Source organism: Diadema antillarum, unplaced genomic scaffold (assembly GCF_040938485.1).
Source record: "Diadema antillarum isolate AM-2024a unplaced genomic scaffold, OU_Dant_1.0 scf00000125, whole genome shotgun sequence".
Classification (NCBI taxonomy): domain Eukaryota; kingdom Metazoa; phylum Echinodermata; class Echinoidea; order Diadematoida; family Diadematidae; genus Diadema; species Diadema antillarum.
This window is the reverse complement of record NW_027271014.1, coordinates 1925038-1947141: the sequence shown is the minus strand read 5'-3', so window position 1 is coordinate 1947141 and position 22104 is coordinate 1925038. Positions and strand designations below refer to the sequence as shown.

The 22104-nt window shown below is 39.9% G+C and overlaps 1 protein-coding gene across 3 annotated transcripts in view; it reads left to right on the top strand.

The window, feature by feature from the left end:
- The window catches only part of LOC139720257 (ATP-binding cassette sub-family C member 10-like), a 70922-nt gene that overhangs the window by 28778 nt on the left and 20040 nt on the right, over positions 1-22104 (top strand). For all 3 annotated transcript variants that reach the window (XM_071631621.1, XM_071631620.1, XM_071631619.1), the window contains exon 2: positions 19896-21347. In XM_071631621.1, the coding sequence (XP_071487722.1) occupies positions 19908-21347 (1440 nt within the window). In that variant the 5' untranslated portion in view covers positions 19896-19907. The remainder of the gene's footprint in view (positions 1-19895; positions 21348-22104) is intronic.

Genomic DNA, 22104 nt, shown 5'->3' with positions numbered 1-22104 from the left:
TTTGTGTGTGCCTAGCGTGGGGATGATGAGTGAAGTTCACCAAGACAAAAGGATGAAAGACTTGACCGACGAACGAAAGCTTGACCCTCTTTGAGGGACAAAATGAAAGCCGCTCCCGCAGGAGAGCACCCAAGCAGAACAATGCCAGTGGAAATGCGTAGACAACACACGCAGATTAAGTAGCAAACACATGCGTGGTTTATCAAGGAGAATTTGATCTATGCACAGCTCGCAGAGGGTGCGCTGTCTGCGGATTTTCCCGACGCGAAAAAAAAAAAACCAAACAAAAACAAAAAATATTTAGCTGAAAAATCACGAATTTACTCAAAATTTTCTGATGTAAGTGCACTCATACTTTTTTTAGTGGTAACGATGGGTATGCTTATCAGCTAGCAATACATATCAGTGGCAGTTTCCTGATGTTTCCTGGTCGCCGATCAGCGACCATGGCACGTCAGGACTAAAGTCGCCGTTCCGCGACAATGGCACGTTAAGAGTTCAGATATAACGCAGCATACATTCATTTAAAACCATAAATGAAAGACGAAAGTTTACCACTCGTTGCGTTCCGTTGCCGTGCCAAATCTGCACAGCACCCTGTTTGTCTCTGCTCGCGCTCGATCGCGATCACGCCGCGCTTTGGAACAGCGTTTGACCAACCATGTGGCGTGCCGTAGGCGAATATTTTTTCCATACGTGGAAACGCTACAGGACATGAATTATTCATAAGTTTAGCTGAAATTTTGAAGTGCGCAGGCGCGTGGACTTCGCCAGCTTGGCCAACTTGAACACAATGAACGGACTCGACTAGTGAGACTCGCCGCACAGCCCTACTCTCTGTGTACACATGCAGTAGTAGTAGTACCTGTGTATGTGTGTGTGTGTGTGTGTGTTTGTGTGTGTGTGTGTAGACGTATGTGTGTGTGTTGTGCATGTACATACATTCGAGCGTAAACATTTCACTACACTCACGATCGAGGTTCGTCCGATCTCAATGAATAACATGCAGGAAAATGACCTTGTACGTCTGGTACAATCACGCTGACAATATCCTGCTCTCCTGTACCTGCTCTCCTATCCACGCTAGCTGCCCTGGCTGGCAATCACGATGCTCTCCGCCGCGCCGCTAGCTCCCCGCATATTTCCAGCTCGGTTACGTAGGGCGCTCATGAACTGCGAATCGAATGTAAACTGAATAGCGAGCACGTACTTGGGGCGGACGTCCACTTGGGCGCGGACAAGCTCCGGAAGGGTTGCGGAAGCAAATTTTGTCATTTCGGCATCCTGTCCGCGACAGACGAGGAATAACTTTGTGAATCGGCTTGTCCTGGGACATTCCTAGGATTGTCCGCGGACTGTCCGCGGACTGACTGCGGACATTCCTAGGAATCACTCCGGAAGAGCGCGAAATACCTCGGAATATGCTAATCGCAGCCGGGCAGCGCGGAAATGTCTAGGATTACACCAGGAATGAACGCGGACAATCAGGATGCCTTCCGGACAACACAAGTTAGGCATGCGGACAAACTGCGGACAATACCAGGAAAATGGAAAGGTATAAATTTGGCCCTGACTTTGACTTTTCCTCATTTGACTGCTAGCCGTCATTGATGCTCCTTGTTGTGATTCCGCAGGATAGCTGCTGATATTATATTGATATGATTGGTCAATATTATTTTATAAATGTGACCACCAAAAGTCGAAGAATAGGATTGTCTGCATGTCGGCTGACGACTCATTTTTTTTTTCTCATCTGGGAGGACAATCTTTTCTCTGCCTACAGTCACATGGATGATGTTCGCAAACTTTTTGAACCATATATATATATATATATATATATATATACATAAAATGTACATGATACATATGTATATGTATATAATGGTCATAGATAGATAGATATAAATGTTGATAAGGTAGTCCACGTGTTGGCAAGATTAAAAGATAAGTAACAAAACTGCAACAAAGTTCATGCTGTATTCACCAACGGTTTATTTCTTCACAAGAAATAAACCGTTGGTGAATACAGCATGAACTTTGTTGCATTTTTGTTACTTATATATATATATATATATATATATATATATATATATATATTCTTTATTCCCTTTTTCTAGACCTGTGCTTTATCCATCGTGAAGTATATACATGTTTTGTCTGATACTTCTGCAGAGCATGCCAAAATGATCCTAATCATTACATTTGTTTTTCTTTCTCTCATGTTTACCCTTGTGCATCTCTAACTCTCTCTTATTTTAATCACTTTTGAACATTTTGCAATGATTCAAGTCCGAGATTTTTTTTTCATGCTTAGAGCTTACTAGCCTATTGTCAATGAAGTGTAAAAATGGGGACATATTTTCAACCTACTTTAATTTACTTTGGGGGGGGGGGGTCAGCTGGGCTGTCAAATTTTACAATCGAGTTTATTTGCAACTAAAACAAAAAGAGAAGATAGAATTATTAGGTAATAACAACTACGAAAATCATTCAGGTAAAGAATATTTGTGAAATGATTTGTGATGCTTAGTGTGTACTTTAATATATACACTCAGCAAAAAAAAAAGAAAAGAAAAGAAAGACAGAAATTTAACACTTTTTCGAGTTCATAATTCATTGCTTTTTCTCCCATTTCGCTTGAATTTTGAATTGACAGAAAATTCTTCATTTTCCTCCATCATCTTTAGCCTTCATTATTATTTTGGGCTTCAAAGATATTACATTGTAATGAGACAACAGGTATATCTTGGCAATTGAATTCATGCTTTTTAGTGTGATGAATTTGTCTTTTGTTCTAATATGTTGTATCATTAACAATCATTTACGTATGAATAACAACTTGTCAATGTTTATACAATACATTAACATTTAGCCAAAAAAATTATGCTTTTTTTTTCTGAGTGTACTTCCACCTACTTTTGTGATTTTTCAGCTGGGCTGTCACATGGGACAACCTAGTTTGTTTGCAAATAAAATACGAAAACAACATGAAGGAAAATGTACCATAATAAGAAATAGGAACCAGGAAAGTCACTCAGATGAAAAATAATTTCTGAAAAGAACAAAACAACATAAACTTACTAGGAAGTTAGGGGGCTGATTTCACTTCTTTCTGGTTGCTTTTGGCACAGTCTCTACTACCTTCTTCTTTGCCTTCTGGGACGGGAAATTCCTTAGATTTACCTGTTCTTCATAACTAGACGAAAGGTGTGCCTGTGATGGGGATATTTGCATGGGGGCCTTACCTCCCTTCTTGCTCATTTTGCGTTTCATTGGCATGACGCTCGCGGAAAGTGTCGACATTTTCGTGTCTGGATCACAAAATTTCCGCATCGGTTCCGGACACTTGCATATATAGATCTGCATCGGCTCCGCGCTGTCCTAAAACATTCCTGGTGTCTTCCGCTTTCATTCGCGAAGCTTCCCCACACCGCGGGATTCTTTCCGGATCGTGTGCGGAAGGAGCGGAAGGGTTCCGGACAAGCGGGACATCATCAGGACATCGTCAGGACAAGTCGCCGAAGGTGTCAGGAAGTTCGTTTCCGCGTCCAAATTTTGGTCTCGATCAAAATTTGGACGCGGAAATTTTTCTCTCTCCCGAAGGTGCGGAAACGCCCGGACATGTTTAGGACAGTGAGCGGACACGTTCAGGAACGTGCGGACAGGTTGCCGAAGGAGTGCGGAATACCAAATTTGCATTCCGAGTCTTGTCCGCGTCTTGTCCGCGCCCTAGTGGACGCCTGGTCTTACGCCCGCGAGTGATTACACGTGATCATGTATGTAGATAATGTACAGTATGCGAGTCCGTTCATCCTGTACAAATTGGCCAAGCCATAGAAATTTAGCGAAGTCCACGCGCCTGCGCACTTCAAAATTTCAGCTAAACTTATGAATAATTCATGTCCTGTAGCGTTTCCATGTACGGAAAAAAATATTTGCGTACCGTAAGTGCTTCATGACGCACGTCACACACGTTGACACATACACAGACGCATCCTAACGTGAAATCTCACACATGCGCGCAGTACAGTATCGGAAATAAAATGCCGTCAAACCCGCAGTGCCTGATAAGTATTCGAATTCGCACGCACTGATCGATTAGGGTAAAATGGGACAGTGTATACGACGCAATAGAGTTTCCGGTGACAATTGGCACTTCAAAGTACACAATGATTCTGTCTTTGATTTTTTTTTTTAATAATAACAATAAAAATGGCTTTGTCTTTTTTTGAGGGGGGTATTCGTTTAGTTGTTGTTTTTTATTGTTTGTTTGATTTTTTTTTTCAATTGTATGCCTCTACCACGAAGTGTCGCCGGAGGCCTGATCCGTAATCAGTTTTGTGGTTAGCGTAACTAAAAAAACATTTGAGGTGTCCTAATGGAACTTGAGAGGTAGGCCTACAAGGGGATGAAGTAGTTTCTATCAACTTTTCGGTGCAGATACTCAAGGTCAAAGGTCAAAAGTCAAGGTCAGATGCTCAGATGCTTAAATAATAACAATAAAAATGGCTTTGTCTTTTTCTGAGGGGGGTATTCGTTTAGTTGTTGTTTTTTATTGTTTGTTTGATTTTTTTTTTTCGTTTGTATGCCTCTACCACGAAGTGTCGCCGGAGGCTTGATCCGTAATCAGTTTTGTGGATAGCGTAACTAAAAAAACATTTGAGGTGTCCTAATGAAACTTGAGAGGTAGGCCTATAAGGGGATGAAGTAGTTTCTATCAACTTTTCGGTGCAGATACTCAAGGTCAAAGGTCAAAAGTCAAGGTCAGATGCTCAAAATGTCACTCGTTCCCCCATATCTATGCAATGCCTGAAGGTATTTTCTTGAAACTTGGTATATACATCCATTACCCGATGAAGATTCTTGAGTGAGAGTTTATGGTCATGAGGTAAAAGGTGAAGTAAAAACGTTGACATTTCACCTTTTTTTCTCCATATCTCAGATATGGTTCAAGGTATCTTCATGGAACATAGTACATATGCATGTACTGACTGGCAGTGGTTATCTAGGGAATTTTGGGGTTATGAGATGAAAGATCAGGGGTCAAAGCTCAAGGACAACTCATTCAATTTTCCTTTCTTCATCATATGCAATGCCTGCAGGATTTTTCTTCAAACTTGGTGTATATTCATGCATTACCCGGTGTTAGCCAACTTCTTAAAAAAAAAAAACCCGTAGATGTTGTACGCAACTGCAAAATTCTGGCTTCACTCAAAGCAACTACGAGGATTCGTGGAGCTATTGAAATTTTACCGAAGGTTTATCCCCAGCTGCGCTAAAATTCTACCGCTCGCATACCTCCATAGTCACGCCCCATGATCGCGAACACCGTTGAATTGGACTCTCCGATCCGACGCTGCGTTTACCAAGACTAAAGACAGGTGATCGGCAGCAGGATGGTGGCTTGCCCTAATGCCTACTGTCCGTTGAACTTGATAGTCGAATCATCCGACGACGCAGTTGGTGGAGTGGTCCAAAAATTCTAAGGCGACGCATGACAACTTCGTTGTTTTCCACTTTGTTTTTGTTTGTTTTTGTTGTTTGAGAGGGGGGGGGGGGGGGATCCGCATAAGCTGAAGCCTGCCGAGACCAGGTACTGCGCATTCGGACGTAAGCTCTCAGCTGTTTTCGTCGCGATCAGACACTTCATGTACATGCTAGGGTAGATCGTTTTGCGTATAATCAATATTGACCTTAAGCTGTTAATCTATGAATTTAAAAGCGACACCAACCCTACAGACCATGCGGTACAAAGCAGCTCGACTTCATATCGTAATTCAGAACCGACCAAAGACACACAAATTTTCCAGAGAACGTTGTGCCAGCTACCCTTCATTGGCCTACAGGTTAGCGCTCTTCGCAACAACTCACGTGTCGACTTCACACTCAGGCCAAAGCTCATAAATCCTATGTTATTGAAGGCAGTGCTTCGAATCTACACAGGTAGCACAATTATTTGTGACATTTCTCACGGCCGCACTCGTCCGCTCGTGCCGAAGGGTCACCGGAAGGCAATTTTTCAATGCTATGAGCTGTCCAAACCTAGTGAGTCCTTGTAACGCAACGCGCAATCACTGTTCGCTTTGTCTTGCCCGGTGATGGAATGGACACAAGAATGTCTCCTGTTCCATAATTCAAAGATTTACAAACATGTGTATGCGTCAATTGGTACGATTAGGAACCATGACCCGCGTTTAACGCACGTACACTTAGACATAGTCGGTATTACCCCCTCAATCGACCATATACCTGTTAAAGTGCATAGACCGATATAAGAGATGGCCAGAAGCCATACCCATACTAAAGACGTAATTATCTGCTGTGATGGTAGCTGGAGACTTTGTAGAAAGATGGTTCGTTATGTTTGTAGCATCCCCTACATCAGAGGAAAATAGACTTAAACACAGAACAGCTCCTGTTTTTTTTTCTTTGCTTGTTTGTTGTTGTTTTGTTTTTTTCCTCGGGATGGATCTTGACACGAGACTCCTGTCCCTGTCGTACTCTTCTCTTGATAAATACTAACCAAAACCATGATTATCATAGCATTCTGGGATACTGAAAGCATGAGTCTTTTGAATGGATCGGTGCTTCCTGACTCGTCTGTATTTTATAACTGTAAAGACATTGATTAACACTTTATGTGCTACGTTTATTTCCTGTCAATTGGTACGTGTGTGAAATTTGCTTAAATTTAACTAATTGGCACAGAAAGGGTTAAAGAAAGAAACAATCGAGCCAAATAACTTGAAACGATAACAAAATAATGTAGACTAGCATAGTACTAGATATAATTCATGAAATTAAAACGTATCTATAAATAAAAAAGCATTTTACAGTCTAATAGAAAATGCAACCGTTGACAAAGGTGCCGGAGTAAATTTTCGACGAAGCAGATATCGGTGGAGCAAATGTACCTTCGAAAAAAAATGACGTTGGAGCAATTGACGGCAGAGCAAAATGTCGGCGGAGCAATTGTCTGCGGAGCAAATGTTGGCCGAGCAAATATCGGCTGAGCAAACGTCGGGAAGCCTTTTTTTTTCAGAGCAAAAGTAACAATTTACGGAACAATAATGTCGTGGCACCATTGAATCACAGCTGAGGAAGTTGCCACAAATTTGGGACATGCAAAGATAATTTCAATAATGTCATTATGCGATCTCGCCGGAAGCCACACTAAGATTCGGGAAAAAAATAGCATTTTGGTACCTGTTGCACAAGTTGCTGGCGGGTGATACGAGCAAAGATATTTCATGTGACAGCAAGCAGAGAGATTCCTCTGTTGGTGCAGTCTGCTCTGTCACATTTCGTGAAGATGGTTACAATGTTTGTCTCTCTCCATTCATTAGGGATGGTCTGCTTCCCATGTCTTTCCATTGATGGAAAAGTTGAAGTCCCCCATATTTAAAGTTCTCACCTGGTAGTCGATCAAGACTTCGTTGCTAGAAACTAAAATTTCGTTGAAAGGCAACTTCACATGGAACGCAAGTGTCGCCCGCAAATTGCGTTTGATTCCGTTGCTAGAAGATTCTTGAGGTTGAACGCAATTTGCGTTTAATTTCCGTTAATTATTCAGATGTCAATTATTGTGGACGAGAATACTCTGAAATTAGCCGAAATAAATCCTTTTAAATAGCAAGCGCATCGTCTATACATCGCAGCGAGGAACGGCGGCAAATATTGTAAAATACGCTAAAATACTCAAATAAGTGTCAAATACCTTGAATAATAAAGTTTTACAGAATGCTACTTAAGAATTTAAATGGCTGTAGGATACCTCAATATGCGCAAAATTTACACAAGGAATGAACTCACGTTCATGCCAACTTCAATCTCATTAAAGCACATTCTCCGATGTGACATTGAAATCAATAAGTTGGACTATAGAATCATACAAAGCTATGGGGAGTACGTTGGCAAGGATTTTAGGATTTTTTTTTTTTTTTTTGCGATCGCATTCATTGCAGCGTGTAGTTTACATTTCGAATAATGCTGATAGTTCTGACATGTGTGAATTACGAGATCGTTATTACATAAGATTGAAAATACTGTGCCACAGTGGGAAAAATCGCTACTTCCGATAGAAAGTGTATGCTTTTAATTTCGGGGGGGGGGGGGGGGTGTCATTGCAAGGTTGCCTACATGCAGCTAAATACATTGCTGTACGTAGGCATGAATACGTACGTGCGCCTAAATGTTATCTTTGAACAATCAAGGCGGGTGGGGGGGGGGGGGGGGGGCGGCTGTGTTCGCTTCCGGACTGTAGATAGTGCAGGGTGAGGGTTAGCTATCAACCGGGTACATTTTTGCAGTTAATGAAATACGACCTTAATATAAATGTCTGCAGGGGTGTAGGGACTTATTTTACTTTGCACAATTCGATAACGCTTTGTTGAACAAAATATCAGCATACCGGTGGTGACAATGCGTTTTTTTTTTTTTTTTTTAGCTACAATGTAGGCAGTTTTACTGACCATTACGAATCAAACGCAACTTTGCATTTGATCTCAACGAAACGCAGAGTTGCTTTTGGTTTGGGAAACTTGTTTTTAAACGTAAGTCCTTTCAACAACAGATTTCCGTTGTAACACAAAGTTGTGTGAGATTTGAAGGACTTGCGTTTGATTTTTGGAGTTGCGCCTAAACGAAAAGTTTTTAGCAACGGGGCACAGGGCCTGTTGACTTCCCGCTCTTTTTATGCCTCAACCACGAAGTGTCGCCGGAGGCATTATGTTTTCGGGTTGTCCGTCCTTCCGTCCGGCCGTAATCAATTTTGTGGACAGCGTAACTAAAAAACCATTTGAGGTATCCCAATGAAACTTGGCATGTGTATGTATGAGGAATTGAAGTTGTGCCTATCAACTTTTGGGTGCACATGCTCCTGGGCAAAGTTCAAAAGGTCAAGGTCAAATACTAAAAACCTAACTATTTCCCCCATATCTATGCAATTTTCTGAAGATATTTTCTTGAAACGTGGTGTATACGTGAACTGCTAAGCAAGGATTATTTTTTTTTCAGAGAGAGTTTGGGACAAAGGTCAAAGGTCGAGTGAAAATGTTAAAATATCGCAATGGTTTCAAGGTATCTCCATGAAACTTTGTACATATGCATGCATGTACTGACTGGCAGTGATTATCTAGGGAATTTGCTGTCATGGGTCAAAGGTAAAGTTCAACTCCTCAGAATGTCACTATTTCCCTCATATTTATGCAATGCCTGCAGGAATTTTCTTAAAACAGAATATATATATACATGTCTTACCTAATAGAGATTCTCTTGGAAGTTTCTTGCCGAAAGGTTAAAGGTAAAAAATTCAAAGGTCAAATGAAAGTGCTAAATTTCACTCTTTCCACCATATTTTAGAAGTGACTCAAGGTATCATAATTAAACTTATTAGATATGTATGCATGTTCTACATGACAGTGATTCTATTGAAAATTTATGGTATAGAATCAAAGGTCAAGGGACAAAGGTCAAGTTAGAATGCCAAAATGTTACTACTTGATACTGAACACTTTTATCTCCATACTCTGAAAATTACTTAATGCATAAACTTATCAAAGGGGCAAAAGTCAGGTAAAAATCCTCAAATCCCCAAATACCTGCACTCAATAAATAATATAGCCATTTCTCCAATTATATCTAGTTCAAGGAAGGTGAATATTCAACACATTTGTGACAAACCTGTCATTCCAATATTTTGCCAATTATGGGAAACTGTCATCACACATTGTCAAGACATCGTACAATTAGGAGAACCATGCATTATGGCAGAGGCATACCAGTCGCCCTGGCGACATTTCTAGTTCCATCTTTTTTATAGCTGTTTCCACTTCATTAACCATATAAAGCCCTATTTTGCCCTCACTTCAAATTTAACCAAATTTGGTGACTTTTCTTGAAATCTTATTCCGAACATTTTGATATATAATTTAGCTATATTTGATGTTAGTAGTTGCCATGGCAACCAGAAACTGACAACTATGTCAGTCAGATTTTGCATATTTTTCTGTTCCTATTCCAATTAACAATATTATAATGTATGGAATGGGTGTTTCTTGGCTGAAATTTGCTGAAGAAGCAAAATGTGAAGTAATTATAGCCCTGAAATATTTTTCCTATTATTTCCTTTGTTTTTCTGTGACAACGGCATAAAACAATAGATATAATAGAGATACTAGAAAATAACAGTATTTTCTAAAGATTGCCATTCTATTTTGTGTCATTTTGATTCCTTCACCAAAGTTATACCTCTAATATCATTTGTTGTTATCACATTATCAATTTATAAACTTTAAATTCCAATATTATGGGAATATGAAATATGATAACTATGCATGTATCTTTCCAAAACAATAAATCACAGGTCTCATATTAATGTATGTCTTTATATTGTTATGAATAGCTCCCCCATATGGTGACCTTAAGAAATTTCAACCGTAACAAATAATGAGCTTTGACTTGCACATCATTTATGGCAAATATGAAAAATATTGGTCTATGATAAGACATAATATACTGGGGATAAAGAGGTTATACAGAAAAATCATGTTTTTGGTATATTTAATTTGTAATTCTTTATATTTTGGTAAATAGCGCCCTCTACGGGTGACCTTAAAAAAATTCAAGTATGCGTTCATGTAGAGTATGATCGAGTTGATCTACCCATGTACCAAATATGACGATGAAACATCAGACAATAACAAAAGTTATATGGGGGGGGGGGGGGGAGGCAATGTACCATCCTTGGGCCTGGAAAGGGTCAAAATAGCTTGGGCTTTATAGGGCTTTATAGGGTTAACATATGGTGTCTGATTCATTGAATTGATGGTAGGATGCTGAGGTATTTGATTTATTATTTCGTCGTCTATTACAGAACGTTTTTTTTTTTTTTTTTTTTTTTTTTTTTTTTTTGAGGAAACCACTCAAATGTCCAGCCCCTTTATTCTCTACATCATTACACGAGCTGATAGGAGTACCATCCTGGCTAAGGAGAAACCTGAGTATTATTTCATGGTGGACCTTATGTGCACATGTTTTATCCCCTCAAAGAGAGCCTTTGCGTCATGTCTGTTTGCAGCTAATTGCATGTTTGAAGTTTCTTTGAACCACCATGAATCCTTCGTCTCACGTATGTCTTTCTGTACGGAGAAAGTATACTTTTAAAGAAGTTCCTCTTGTTCTCTGAAGATGCGTGACAAGCTAGTAACTAGATGTGGGCCTTTCTTTCCTCCTTTGTCAATAGGCGCGGGTCAGACTGGCAAAAGATCGAGAAGTTTAAGATCGCGAAGTTTGGGCCATTCTTACGCGCGCAAGAAAGAGTACGCCGTCCGATGGCTAGTGATTGTGATGTAACAATGCATATCTGTACATGACAATGGCCTCGCGCTTCGGAGACACCGCCCGCAAACAGATCGAGAAGTTTCGCGAGAAGTTTCGCGGGAAGTTTGCGGTCACACTGGCAAAACATCGAGATCATAAAGATCGCGATCTTAAACTTCGCGATCTTTTGCCGGTCTGACCGCGCCTTTTGAAGAGAGGAGTCATTAGCTGGCAAAAGATCGAGAAGTTTCAGATCGCGATCTTTAAGATGTCGAAATTTTGCCAGTGTGACTGCAAACTTCCTGCGAAACTTCCTGCGAAACTTCTCGATCTGTTTGCGGGCGGTGCCTCCGAAGCGTGAGGCCATTATTGTCATGTGCAGATGTGCATTGTTTCGTCACAATCACTAGCCATCGGACAGCGCGCTGTTGCTTGCGCAAGTACCAATGGCTCAAACTTCGCGATCTTAAACTTCTCGATCTTTTGCCAGTCTGACCGCGCCTATTGTCATCGAAATAGTCTTGATGTTTCTTATTGGCATGACCGGTGGACAGTTTCAGCTGCTGCATCGTAGAGCGTACAGAGAGTGTGTAGCTTAAAATCTAGCATAGTTACATTTTAGCATTAGCAAGTTTTAGCATAATAAAAAAAGCACTCGACTTGCCTTCTTCCAACAGTTCTGGAATTGATACGACGTCTGACCGCGCCTTTTGAAGAGAGGAGTCATTAGGCGCGGTCAGACTGGCAAAAGATCGAGAAGTTTCAGATCGCGATCTTTAAGATGTCGAAATTTTGCCAGTGTGACTGCAAACTTCCTGCGAAACTTCCCGCGAAATTTCTCGATCTGTTTGCGGGCGGTGCCTCCGAAGCGTGAGGCCATGGTCATGTGCAGATGTGCATTGTTTCGTCACAATCACTAGCCATCGGACGGCGCGCTGTTGCTTGCGCAAGTACCAATGGCTCAAACTTCGCGATCTTAAACTTCTCGATCTTTTGCCAGTCTGACCGCGCCTATTGTCATCGAAATAGTCTTGATGTTTCTTATTGGCATGACCGGTGGACAGTTTCAGCTGTTGCATCATAGAGCGTACAGAGAGTGTGTAGCTTAAAATCCAGCATAGTTACATTTTAGCATCAGCAAGTTTTAGCATAATAAAAAAAGCACTCGACTTGCCTTCTTCCAACAGTTCGGGAATTGACACTATGTATACATAAATGTCAGAAACAAATGCAAAAAAGTATGTACATTTCACATAGAAAATACAATTGGGTAGAATTTTCGTTCCCACTTCAGTGTGACAACAGGAATTATTGCAGCCTTCTCATGACACCACATGGGTTCAACCAACAGTTTTTTTGTTTTTGTTTTTTGTTCAACCAATAATTTTGTATCTGATCGTCTGATTTACAAATTGTCTAAAAATTCATTTATGTGTTTCTCTAATCTTTACTCCATTCACTGAATATATTTTAATCAATTTCCTTCTTCATTCTTTTATATGTATATATTTGAGCTAATAAACATCAGGTGGAAAAGGGTAATGGACAGAAGGGTACCGTGTGTGAGAAGCCACGTGTTTGTTTTTTGTTTATTTGTTTTTGTCGTAGTTTTGGATAGTAAATGAGAGTGATTTCATGAGGGGAGTTCTCTCCTAGCAGTATTGTCTGAAAACAGCACCATCAACAAAGGTAATTGTTAGAAAACATATGTGACCGGCGACAACGGTTTCAGGCAAAAGTCGGGAATTTTGAAAATTCATTTTTTTCACTGAATCACATTGCCCATTTCCTAAGCATTGCACTAATATAAAACACTTTTATTCTTCGGCGCCATAAGTTGGCATAAAAAAGAGAAATAAAATGCACTTTTTAAGTTGCTAGCCTGACAAAATTGCGAGAAACCAGGCTTTTAAGATTCACCTCTTTCTCAAAGACAATGTCCGAGCGGCGATGCGAGGGGAGAATCACCCATCCGTACAATGGTGCCAATCGATGTTAAGCTCCGCCTCTAGCAACCACATCGCCTTCTGATTGGCTCACTGAGAGAGTCAAATTTCCAGGGCACCTTCCTCGGAGCTCAGCGTATTGAGCCGAAAAGCAATGCGTTTCGCTCGGGTTTATTTACCAGTACGTCTTTCAAGATGGCGAATACGATAATTGCACGTATGGTGTACAACATGTACATGCATATGGGGCACGCATTACGCAATGGCATCCACACGCCATGACCAAGTGCATGAAACAGGAGCGGTGGCGAATCCACACATTTACAAATCGCGTTTTCAGTGTTGATTTGTCTTCATCATTGGCGACTCTTTTGAAGGCAGAAAATTGCTAGTGCTGGCAAGGGTCACGCTTCTTGTTTGTTTTGCTTTTACAAGACATGCATATGTTGCTTTGTTCGGTGGTGCTAATTAAATTAAAACAAACAAACAAACAAACAAACAGACAAACAATTAAACACGACTCGTTAGTTTGGTGCGATCTTGACGTGTAGTATTTGAATATAATTGGTCACATGTGACCGCTCATTTCCTCTCCTCTACCTTCAATTGAGTCAGTCTGCTGTCATAATTTTTAGTACATGTACAAGTAGACAAATTTAAGAATATTTAGTTTTCTTTTCACACGATTATGTCATGCTACATGATTTTTGTTTCACTTCCGTTGTCGAACATTGCGGTAGAATAGTTTGGATAGGAAGCCAAACGAAGAGCACGCACAACAGAGCGAGCTATAAACCACTATTAGACCATGGGATGACCCTCAAAATTCTGACTTTTCGTTGTCCGTCAGAGAGCTTGACCTAATTTTTCTTTAACAATTTAGTTTAAAATATACTGCATCCAAAAAGTTGTTGGCTTTTTTGCTAAAGTTGCATTTTACTTCAAAAATGATTTTTAAAGCCACAAAATAAGAGGCTTTGAATCAGCATGAACGAGGTCATCATAGACGTGTGTGCAGTGACATGCCTGAGTGGTCAGCCGTGTGCATCGGTACATATGTGTGTGTGTGTGTGTGTGTGTGTGTGTGTGTGTTGTGTGTGTGTGTGTTAGGTACAGGAGTCAATGGGATTCGCATCCTCTTTCAGTGTGTTTCATATCTTCATGCACATAAACTGTATGTATTACTACAGGGATAGTTTGTGTATCATGGACTAGACTTCTGATGCACAATGAATGTAGTTTTGTAGTGTATTCTCTTAAAGAGGCTTCTTTTCTGATGTAATGTGTGATATATGTTCTCTCAGCTTTGTAAACAAATATTTTCAGAAGAATCCTTTTGAGTGGTTGACAGTATAAAAGCATGCTTTTCAGTGGGCCTCTCAATCTCATGCAGTTCCTTTTTTTTTCTCGAACCATAACTTTTTGTTTCGCCGGTATGCATGTATGATTTTATTTGTTAACCATTATCAATCATGAAAAGTTGAATTCATTTCTATGTTATAATTCCTGACTTATTCTGTGGTACGTTATGCTGAAAAAGAGAAAAGAATAAAATAAATGAATTGATTTGATTTGAATCTGAAGTCGTCCAGCATGTCACAATTCATTTGTATACATCAATGATACACAACTTGTAAACATGCAATTTTCAGTTCAATTCAAATGAAATTTTATTTCGAATAGCGTGTTTGTATTAGGGGGTTATATTCAAAGACAACGAAACTTACAATGACGGGGTGAATGGGGGTTGAGACAAAATTTTAGTCGCTATGGAAACAAAGACGTGACTAGGAGGTAGTATATATTCATAGAGCCATAGGCCTACTGCATTAACTCTTGGCTCAACAACAATTCTAAGTTATGGAAGGACAGAATGTTTGGGATTGACCAGGGAGGTGATTAAATCACCCTGGTCGTAAATCATGGTTTAACTGATACACTTTGTCCTAAGTTACCATGGCTGGATGTTGTCTGATGTACAATGGGGTCATTCTAACATTCTAGTGGTACGCCTCTACTCGAGGGATGAAAGAGGTCTGTGATTCACTGCAAGTGGAGATAGAGTATTGCTGGAGGTCAATGACTGGCCGGAGAAAAAGAGACAGTTCTGGTCATCATAGTGGGATGGATGTAAGGAGTTAGCAAGGGAATAGAATATCATTATACAACAGAGCTCAGTGGTAGTATCATTGTACTGTTGACAATGCACACAATCACATCATGGAAGCTTTGCCTAATTTGACAGGGGTTTATGCATCTTCTGACTCTTCAGACTCTGGAAATTCAGCTGAGCGTTGTATTCATGTGTCCTCAAAAGAAATAGGAAAAGTCATACCATATCAAGAAAAAAGTTGGACAAAAATTGTTGGTTGCTGTCTTCGTTGGGCTAAGATTGCTGACTCGTTAGAAGGAGATGCAGCAAAGAATTTTGCCAAGAAATGTGGCATTCACGTCATTACATCGATACCAGTGTGTTTCTCTAGTGAAAGGAAAAAGAGTGCTGGATACCATCGTGGCTGTTATCTGAAGTTTTGTCATGTTGGGAAACTCCAAAGAGCAGAATCTAGGTATTTGCACAATGCATATACATCAAATAGATATGCATTTGGTTGGACACTGTCTCATACTTAATGATATGCACAGCAAATAATCTCACCGTGGGTGCATCTTTTTGTAACAAGAAGTGGCTGAAAGCATATGCTGAAGATTGAACTTTTCCTTCACATTAATTACAACAATATGTCAAGATATGTTCGCATTATTTAGCAGTGAAAATACACATGTAGGCCTTCACCTGTAAATCGCGTATTTACATACAATACTGAGTATGAGATTTGTATCCCTGAATATTTTTCATTGTACATGTACATCATAATAATAAGAAAACGGCTGTTAAACTGGTTCAAAGAAGTGACTTTGTACTAAGAGTTCGTGCATATGTGACATTGTAAAAAATTTGCATCTTGATAGACTTTTGTGGCAAAATAGTCTTAAAGATAAATCAAAATTTGTAGCAATCAGAGTTATTGTTTATGATACTGTTGAAGATACTATGAAAACACACTTTTTAGTTTGTGTTACAAAGCAAAGTAGGCCTATACATTTAATGAATAGAACACAGAGGTGATGAATTGATAATATTTGGTATAAGTGTAATTTCCATTTTATATATGTAATAGAATCAGTTACTTTCTTGACAATTATTTCCTCTTTCTTGCGATGTTGAACTTGCCCTATGCCAGTAAAAGAATATGAAATTTGGATTCCCATATTCACAAATAAATAATCTCTATTAAAGGTACATCTGTACTCTCTAAAAAAAAAAAGTCGAGTGAAAATATTCACACTTAAAAGAGTGAATACAAAAAAGAGTAAATTGAGATTGAAATTGGAGTGAAGTTTTGAGTGAAAATGTTCATTTTCACTCATTTTGGAGTGACGTCAGGGATCACTCGAAGATTTTGGAGTGATCCCTGACGTCACTCTAAAACGAGTGAAAAAGAGCATTTTCACTCAAAATTCACTCCAATTCTACTCGAAATTCACTCTTTTTTGAATTCACTCTTTTAAGAGTGAATATTTTCACTCGACTTTTTTTAGAGAGTAAAAACAATAGAAAAGAAAAAAAAAGAGTGTTCTTGAATGTAAAGATTAAAGAAACCACACAACCATACAGCCTTTTTTTCTGTTTGCACTATCTACAATGTATGTTTATATTTCTTGGTTCACCATTACGTTTATGTCCATTGATCTAATGATACTTATGGACCACTTTGTGTGACTGAAATTTAGATCAAATTAAAGTGAAATAAAAGTGATTTGTAAACTGAACATGCAATATAGCATAGGTATTCCGATGTGAAACATTTTGTAAGTTCTCATTTGACTTTAAAGTACCTTGTGCACTATTTTGCCTGTGTTGCACAAAGGTCTGATGTGCGATATATATATATATATATAAAATATCGAGAGAGAGAGAGAAACAGAGACAGACAGCCAGACAGACAGCCAGACAGAGATACAGAGACTGTGTGATTGAATAGATTAATTTTTTTAATAATAAGAGATCATATCAGCTGGCAATATGATTATTAATTATTTGTTATTACAATGACCAAGATCTGAGTATACACGTAATTTACCCCTGGATAATGTGTGGATGTGGAAAAGCTTTAATTAAGCACTTAATTTGCAAACCAAATGCAGTGCATCACTGCAGTTTGTACTCTGTGTCATTAAGCTCTGATCACATGCAGCTTAACTTGGAAACATTTCCTGTACATACAGACCCTAACCCTTATAACCCCACTGGGCATTTTTCCCCCCGTGATCAAAATACACAGACCAATCAAGAAAGAGGAAATTACTCAATCTTGCATAAATTAATTAAATTTACCTAATCAAGTACAATCATGCAGGTGACTGATTTTACCACATTTATATTTGGAATCAGCACCCCCAATTTAACAACTGTGCTAATTTTCATTGCTCCACAAATGAAGACTCGCTCTGAAAGAATGAAAATACTATGTTCTACATAAATTAATCTAATTTGCATAATCAAGCACTGATACCAAGTTAACATGATGGCTAATGATTTTTCACCATTCATAAATGAACTCAGCATCCCAAATAACTCCAATGTATGAATTTTCATTGGTTCACACGCATGATACCAAGATTAAATAGAAATAATAGGAATTTTGCATAGAATGCCTGAAATTTGCATAATTAAGCATTATTATGAAAAAGGGCACACATTTCTGACTAAATGACATTCATATATGGACTCAGCACACAAAAATCATCCCACTTTGCTAATTTTGAGTGATCCAAATGCAGACCCACCAACACAAACTGAAAATATCACATTCTTGCATAAATTTCCATAATTAAGCACTAATATCATTAGAACGTGCATGTTGCTGACTTGGCAACATTGATATTTGGATTCAGCACCCTAAATTACCCTAAGTTGGCACATTTTCAGGTGGAGCCTAAATACGGACTACGAAACTCAAAAACTAGGCTGATTTTTCCATGTCATCCCATGGTCTATATAGCAAGGACAATGGAGCATGAAATCGTGCACGCGTGGACAAAGCATTCCCCAAACGCTGCATCTGGTGTCTCCGAAAGCCGAATTATGTAAATGCATGTGACGCACCAGCCAATCGCATGCGAGACCCTGCGCCGTAGGAACACCGGGAATATTAGTAGGGCAGATATGTAACAAAAATTGGTCGAAATGCTCACATCCGGCGGAAAGTATGAAATTTTGCATATAGGGGTATTTTGGGGCGCTGATTTCAAATATTGCCGGATCCAAGAGATTTGACCACGGGGTCGGCCGCCATTTTGAATTCCAATATGGCCGCCAGCACAAAACAAATTCAAAGATCCCTATCTTCAGTTCTGAATGACCTGTGGCACCAAAAATTGGTACACATGAGCGTTTTGACACATTGAATTTGATGACAGATTGATTCGGAGTGTCTGACAAACATCGAATGGCCGCCATTTTGAATTCCAATATGGCCGCCTCGACGAAATATTAAAAATCTCTATCTCGATTTCTAAGTGGTGAGTGACTCTGAAATTAGGTGTAAACAAGTATTTTAACATACTGAGTTAAACTATTAACTGATGTGATGTGTCTGACAAACGCAATGCCTGCTATTTTGAATTCCAATGTGGCTACGAAGACAAACATCACGACTAACATTCACGGGCATGTCAAAAAGTGCAGCAAAAAGGAAGCATAATGCACCTTTCACTGACGTCTTAGTGTAAATACATCAGCGCGCACTCTATCAGTTACAAACGCGCGCTCAATCAGGTAGCCTAATTTACAAACCCGAGCTAGAGATTTTCAACACTCCAACATGGCAAATATGTATTAAATTCAAATTGGCTGCCGTGCAGCTTGTCAGAAATATCAAATAAGTCTGTTATTGAAGTCATCATATCTTCATGCTTTTATATATCAAATTCCAATGGCTAATGTCATTCAGAACTGAAGATAGGGATCTTTGACGGCGGCCATTTTGGAATTCAAAATGGCGGCCGACCCCGTGATCAGATCTCTTGGATCCGGCAGTTTTTTAAATCAGCGCCTCAAAATACCCCTATATGCAAAATTTCATAATTTCCGCCGGATGTGAGCATTTTTATCACATATCTGCCCCACTATATTGGCGCGGCGTTCGAAAGAAGCTCGAAACTGACGAATGCAGCGATCCAACATAAGGTGCTTAAAATTCCATTTTCGATAGGAAAAACTTAGTCTTATGCTATGAAATTAAGTGTAGATGTACATGTAGAAAACATATCAAAGATTCGATTTCTTCCAAAAACCTAAATCGACAAAAAAAAAAAAAATGGTCAAAATCTTTGTACCCCGCCTAGGAGGGAATTTGCTCGTGCGATTTTCGCCTGAAACCGTTGTCGCGGGTCACATATGTGCAATATATCATTATAAAGAGATCTCAAAAATGAATGTACAAAATGAAATTACGTAATGACTCAAACTTTAATTCCTTGAAATCTTATGAAGAGTTCTGTACTGTTCTTATCACTTAAAATGATGCATATTATAATTCCATATTTGTGTGTTTGCTTGTTTTCCAGATCATAGCAAATATGATGGGTAACTCGATGGACGGATTGTGTAGAAGAGCTCCAGGCAACAACACCTGGCAGAACGATTTTTATGAGAGCCACTGCTACTGGAAACTAATGATATTTCTTCCGAGTCACTGTTTGCTGGCCATCGTCAGTGCCTTCTACGTCATCCAGATCACCAATGAGCCGAACAGTCCCAGTGTTAAGCAGTCTGCCGTTCTGCGCATCAGGTTTGTCATCGCCAGCCTGTACGCCTTGCTCCAACTGCTCAACGTGTTGCTGAGGCAGTTTCCGATGGATGCAGACTTCCCCTCTGTGGAGGACCGGGTTGACGGATTGGCGTTCGTGGCCTGGTTCTTGCTGGCGTTGTACGAGTGGAAGCTGCGATACCACGGCACCAATTCTGTCAGAGCCCACAAGCCGGTCATCGCTGCGTTGTTCTTGACACTGCTGGCAATGTTTTCTCGCCTTATCATTATCCTTTTGCACGTGTTGAGTAACAGCAGAGCCATATCAGTCAGTGAAGATGGTCTTGTCTTTGTTTGCACAGCTTTCCACTTTCTCTACCTGATTTCTCTGTTCCCCGTCCCGAAACACACCCAAAATTACAGAGAAAGTGGAGCTGATGATGGGTCATCTGGTAGTGCGCGCAAGACTACAGGCGAAGAGGAGCCGTTGCAGGCGCCATTTCCATCCACCTATGAAACACTCAAGCTGGATCTTGGAGCGGGAGAGGACTCTGCAAGTCTACTGTCCAAACTGACATTCTGGTGGATCTTTCCACTGCTGCGAAAGGGTGCTGCTGTTCAGCTGTGTCGGCCCGAGGATGTTTCCCACCTGCCACGCCAACTTTTACCTAGTCATGTAGAAGCTCGTTTTGCCACCGTGTATCCCCAGAGTTCATCTGCATTTGTTGAAGACGTGTTTGCAGCGAAAGAGTTGGGTGCCAGCAGAGGAGGTGGGGACCACTCAGAAGCTACCATCTCCAAAGTACAGACCGACAGACCCTCTCTCCTCTGGGCAATAATGAAGATGTTTGGTCCTCAGATGTGTCTCCTAGCGTTCTTCAAGGTCGGGATAATTGTGTTGAGATTTACTGGTCCGCTTATGCTCGGTGAATTGGTCTTCTTTATAGAGAATGGCACGGAACCCAAACACCACGGCTACTACTATGCCATTAAATTTACCCTGGCCATATTCCTCTTTGGTACCCTCAATTGTCACTACTACCACCAGCTGAGGATGCTCGTGTACAAAGTCCACCCCGCCATCGTCTCCGTCATCTATCGCAAGTCTTTGGCGGTAAGCGCAACCACGCTCTCTGCTTTTACTAGGGGGCAGATCGTGAACTTCATGAGGTCGGACTCTGATGTCATAGTCGAACTCCCCTACCAGATGCAGCTTATGTGGGCTCTGCTTGTAACGGTGGCTTGCTCTCTCTACCTGATTTACCGACAGGTTTGCGTTCCACACATCCTTATTATCACTTGTTGTCTTTCACAGCCACCCGAACCATTAATGGATCATTCATTCCTCAAAAAAAAAAAAATAAATAAAAATATTCATGTAGATTTGTTGGTATGCTTCATAGCTATTTGAAGATTTTACTGGCTAGATATATGAGTCAATTAATGGTAAGAACGGTAAGACATATGTGACCGTGCATCACAAAACAAACAAAATGTCGCACACACTGATTTTGTGTTAGGACTGAAAATAGGTGAAATGGATCAACCTAGCCGATCTTGACTTTTTCATATTTTCTGAAAGGGTAATTCTTCTACATTATGCTAACTTTGGGGATCATAGGACAATATTTTTTTAACCACTTGATCTTTAACATGATTTTTGTTTCTTTTGTAGACTAGTGTGATTAGGTGTGTCTTTAGAGTCCCATTTTCATTTCTAAAACCTTGTACACACTCTTCACTTTCAAATCTAATAACTTTTGAAAGGATAATTCCTTGATAGTTGGCGTTAATTATGGACAGAATGTGTTAAAAAGGCATGCTCAATTTCAGTTTAAAATAAGTTTAAAACGCTATAAAATAGACACTGTATTTCAGAGCCTCTTTTCTCAGTTCACGCTTTTCCTGTGTGTGCTTTCTTTCCACTATTTAAATAGGTTAATACAGTCCATTTGATTTGAGTTATACATTATTTTAAACCTTAAAGTCTCATCTTTTAGCTCTTCACGTGCCATGGTGGAAACCCC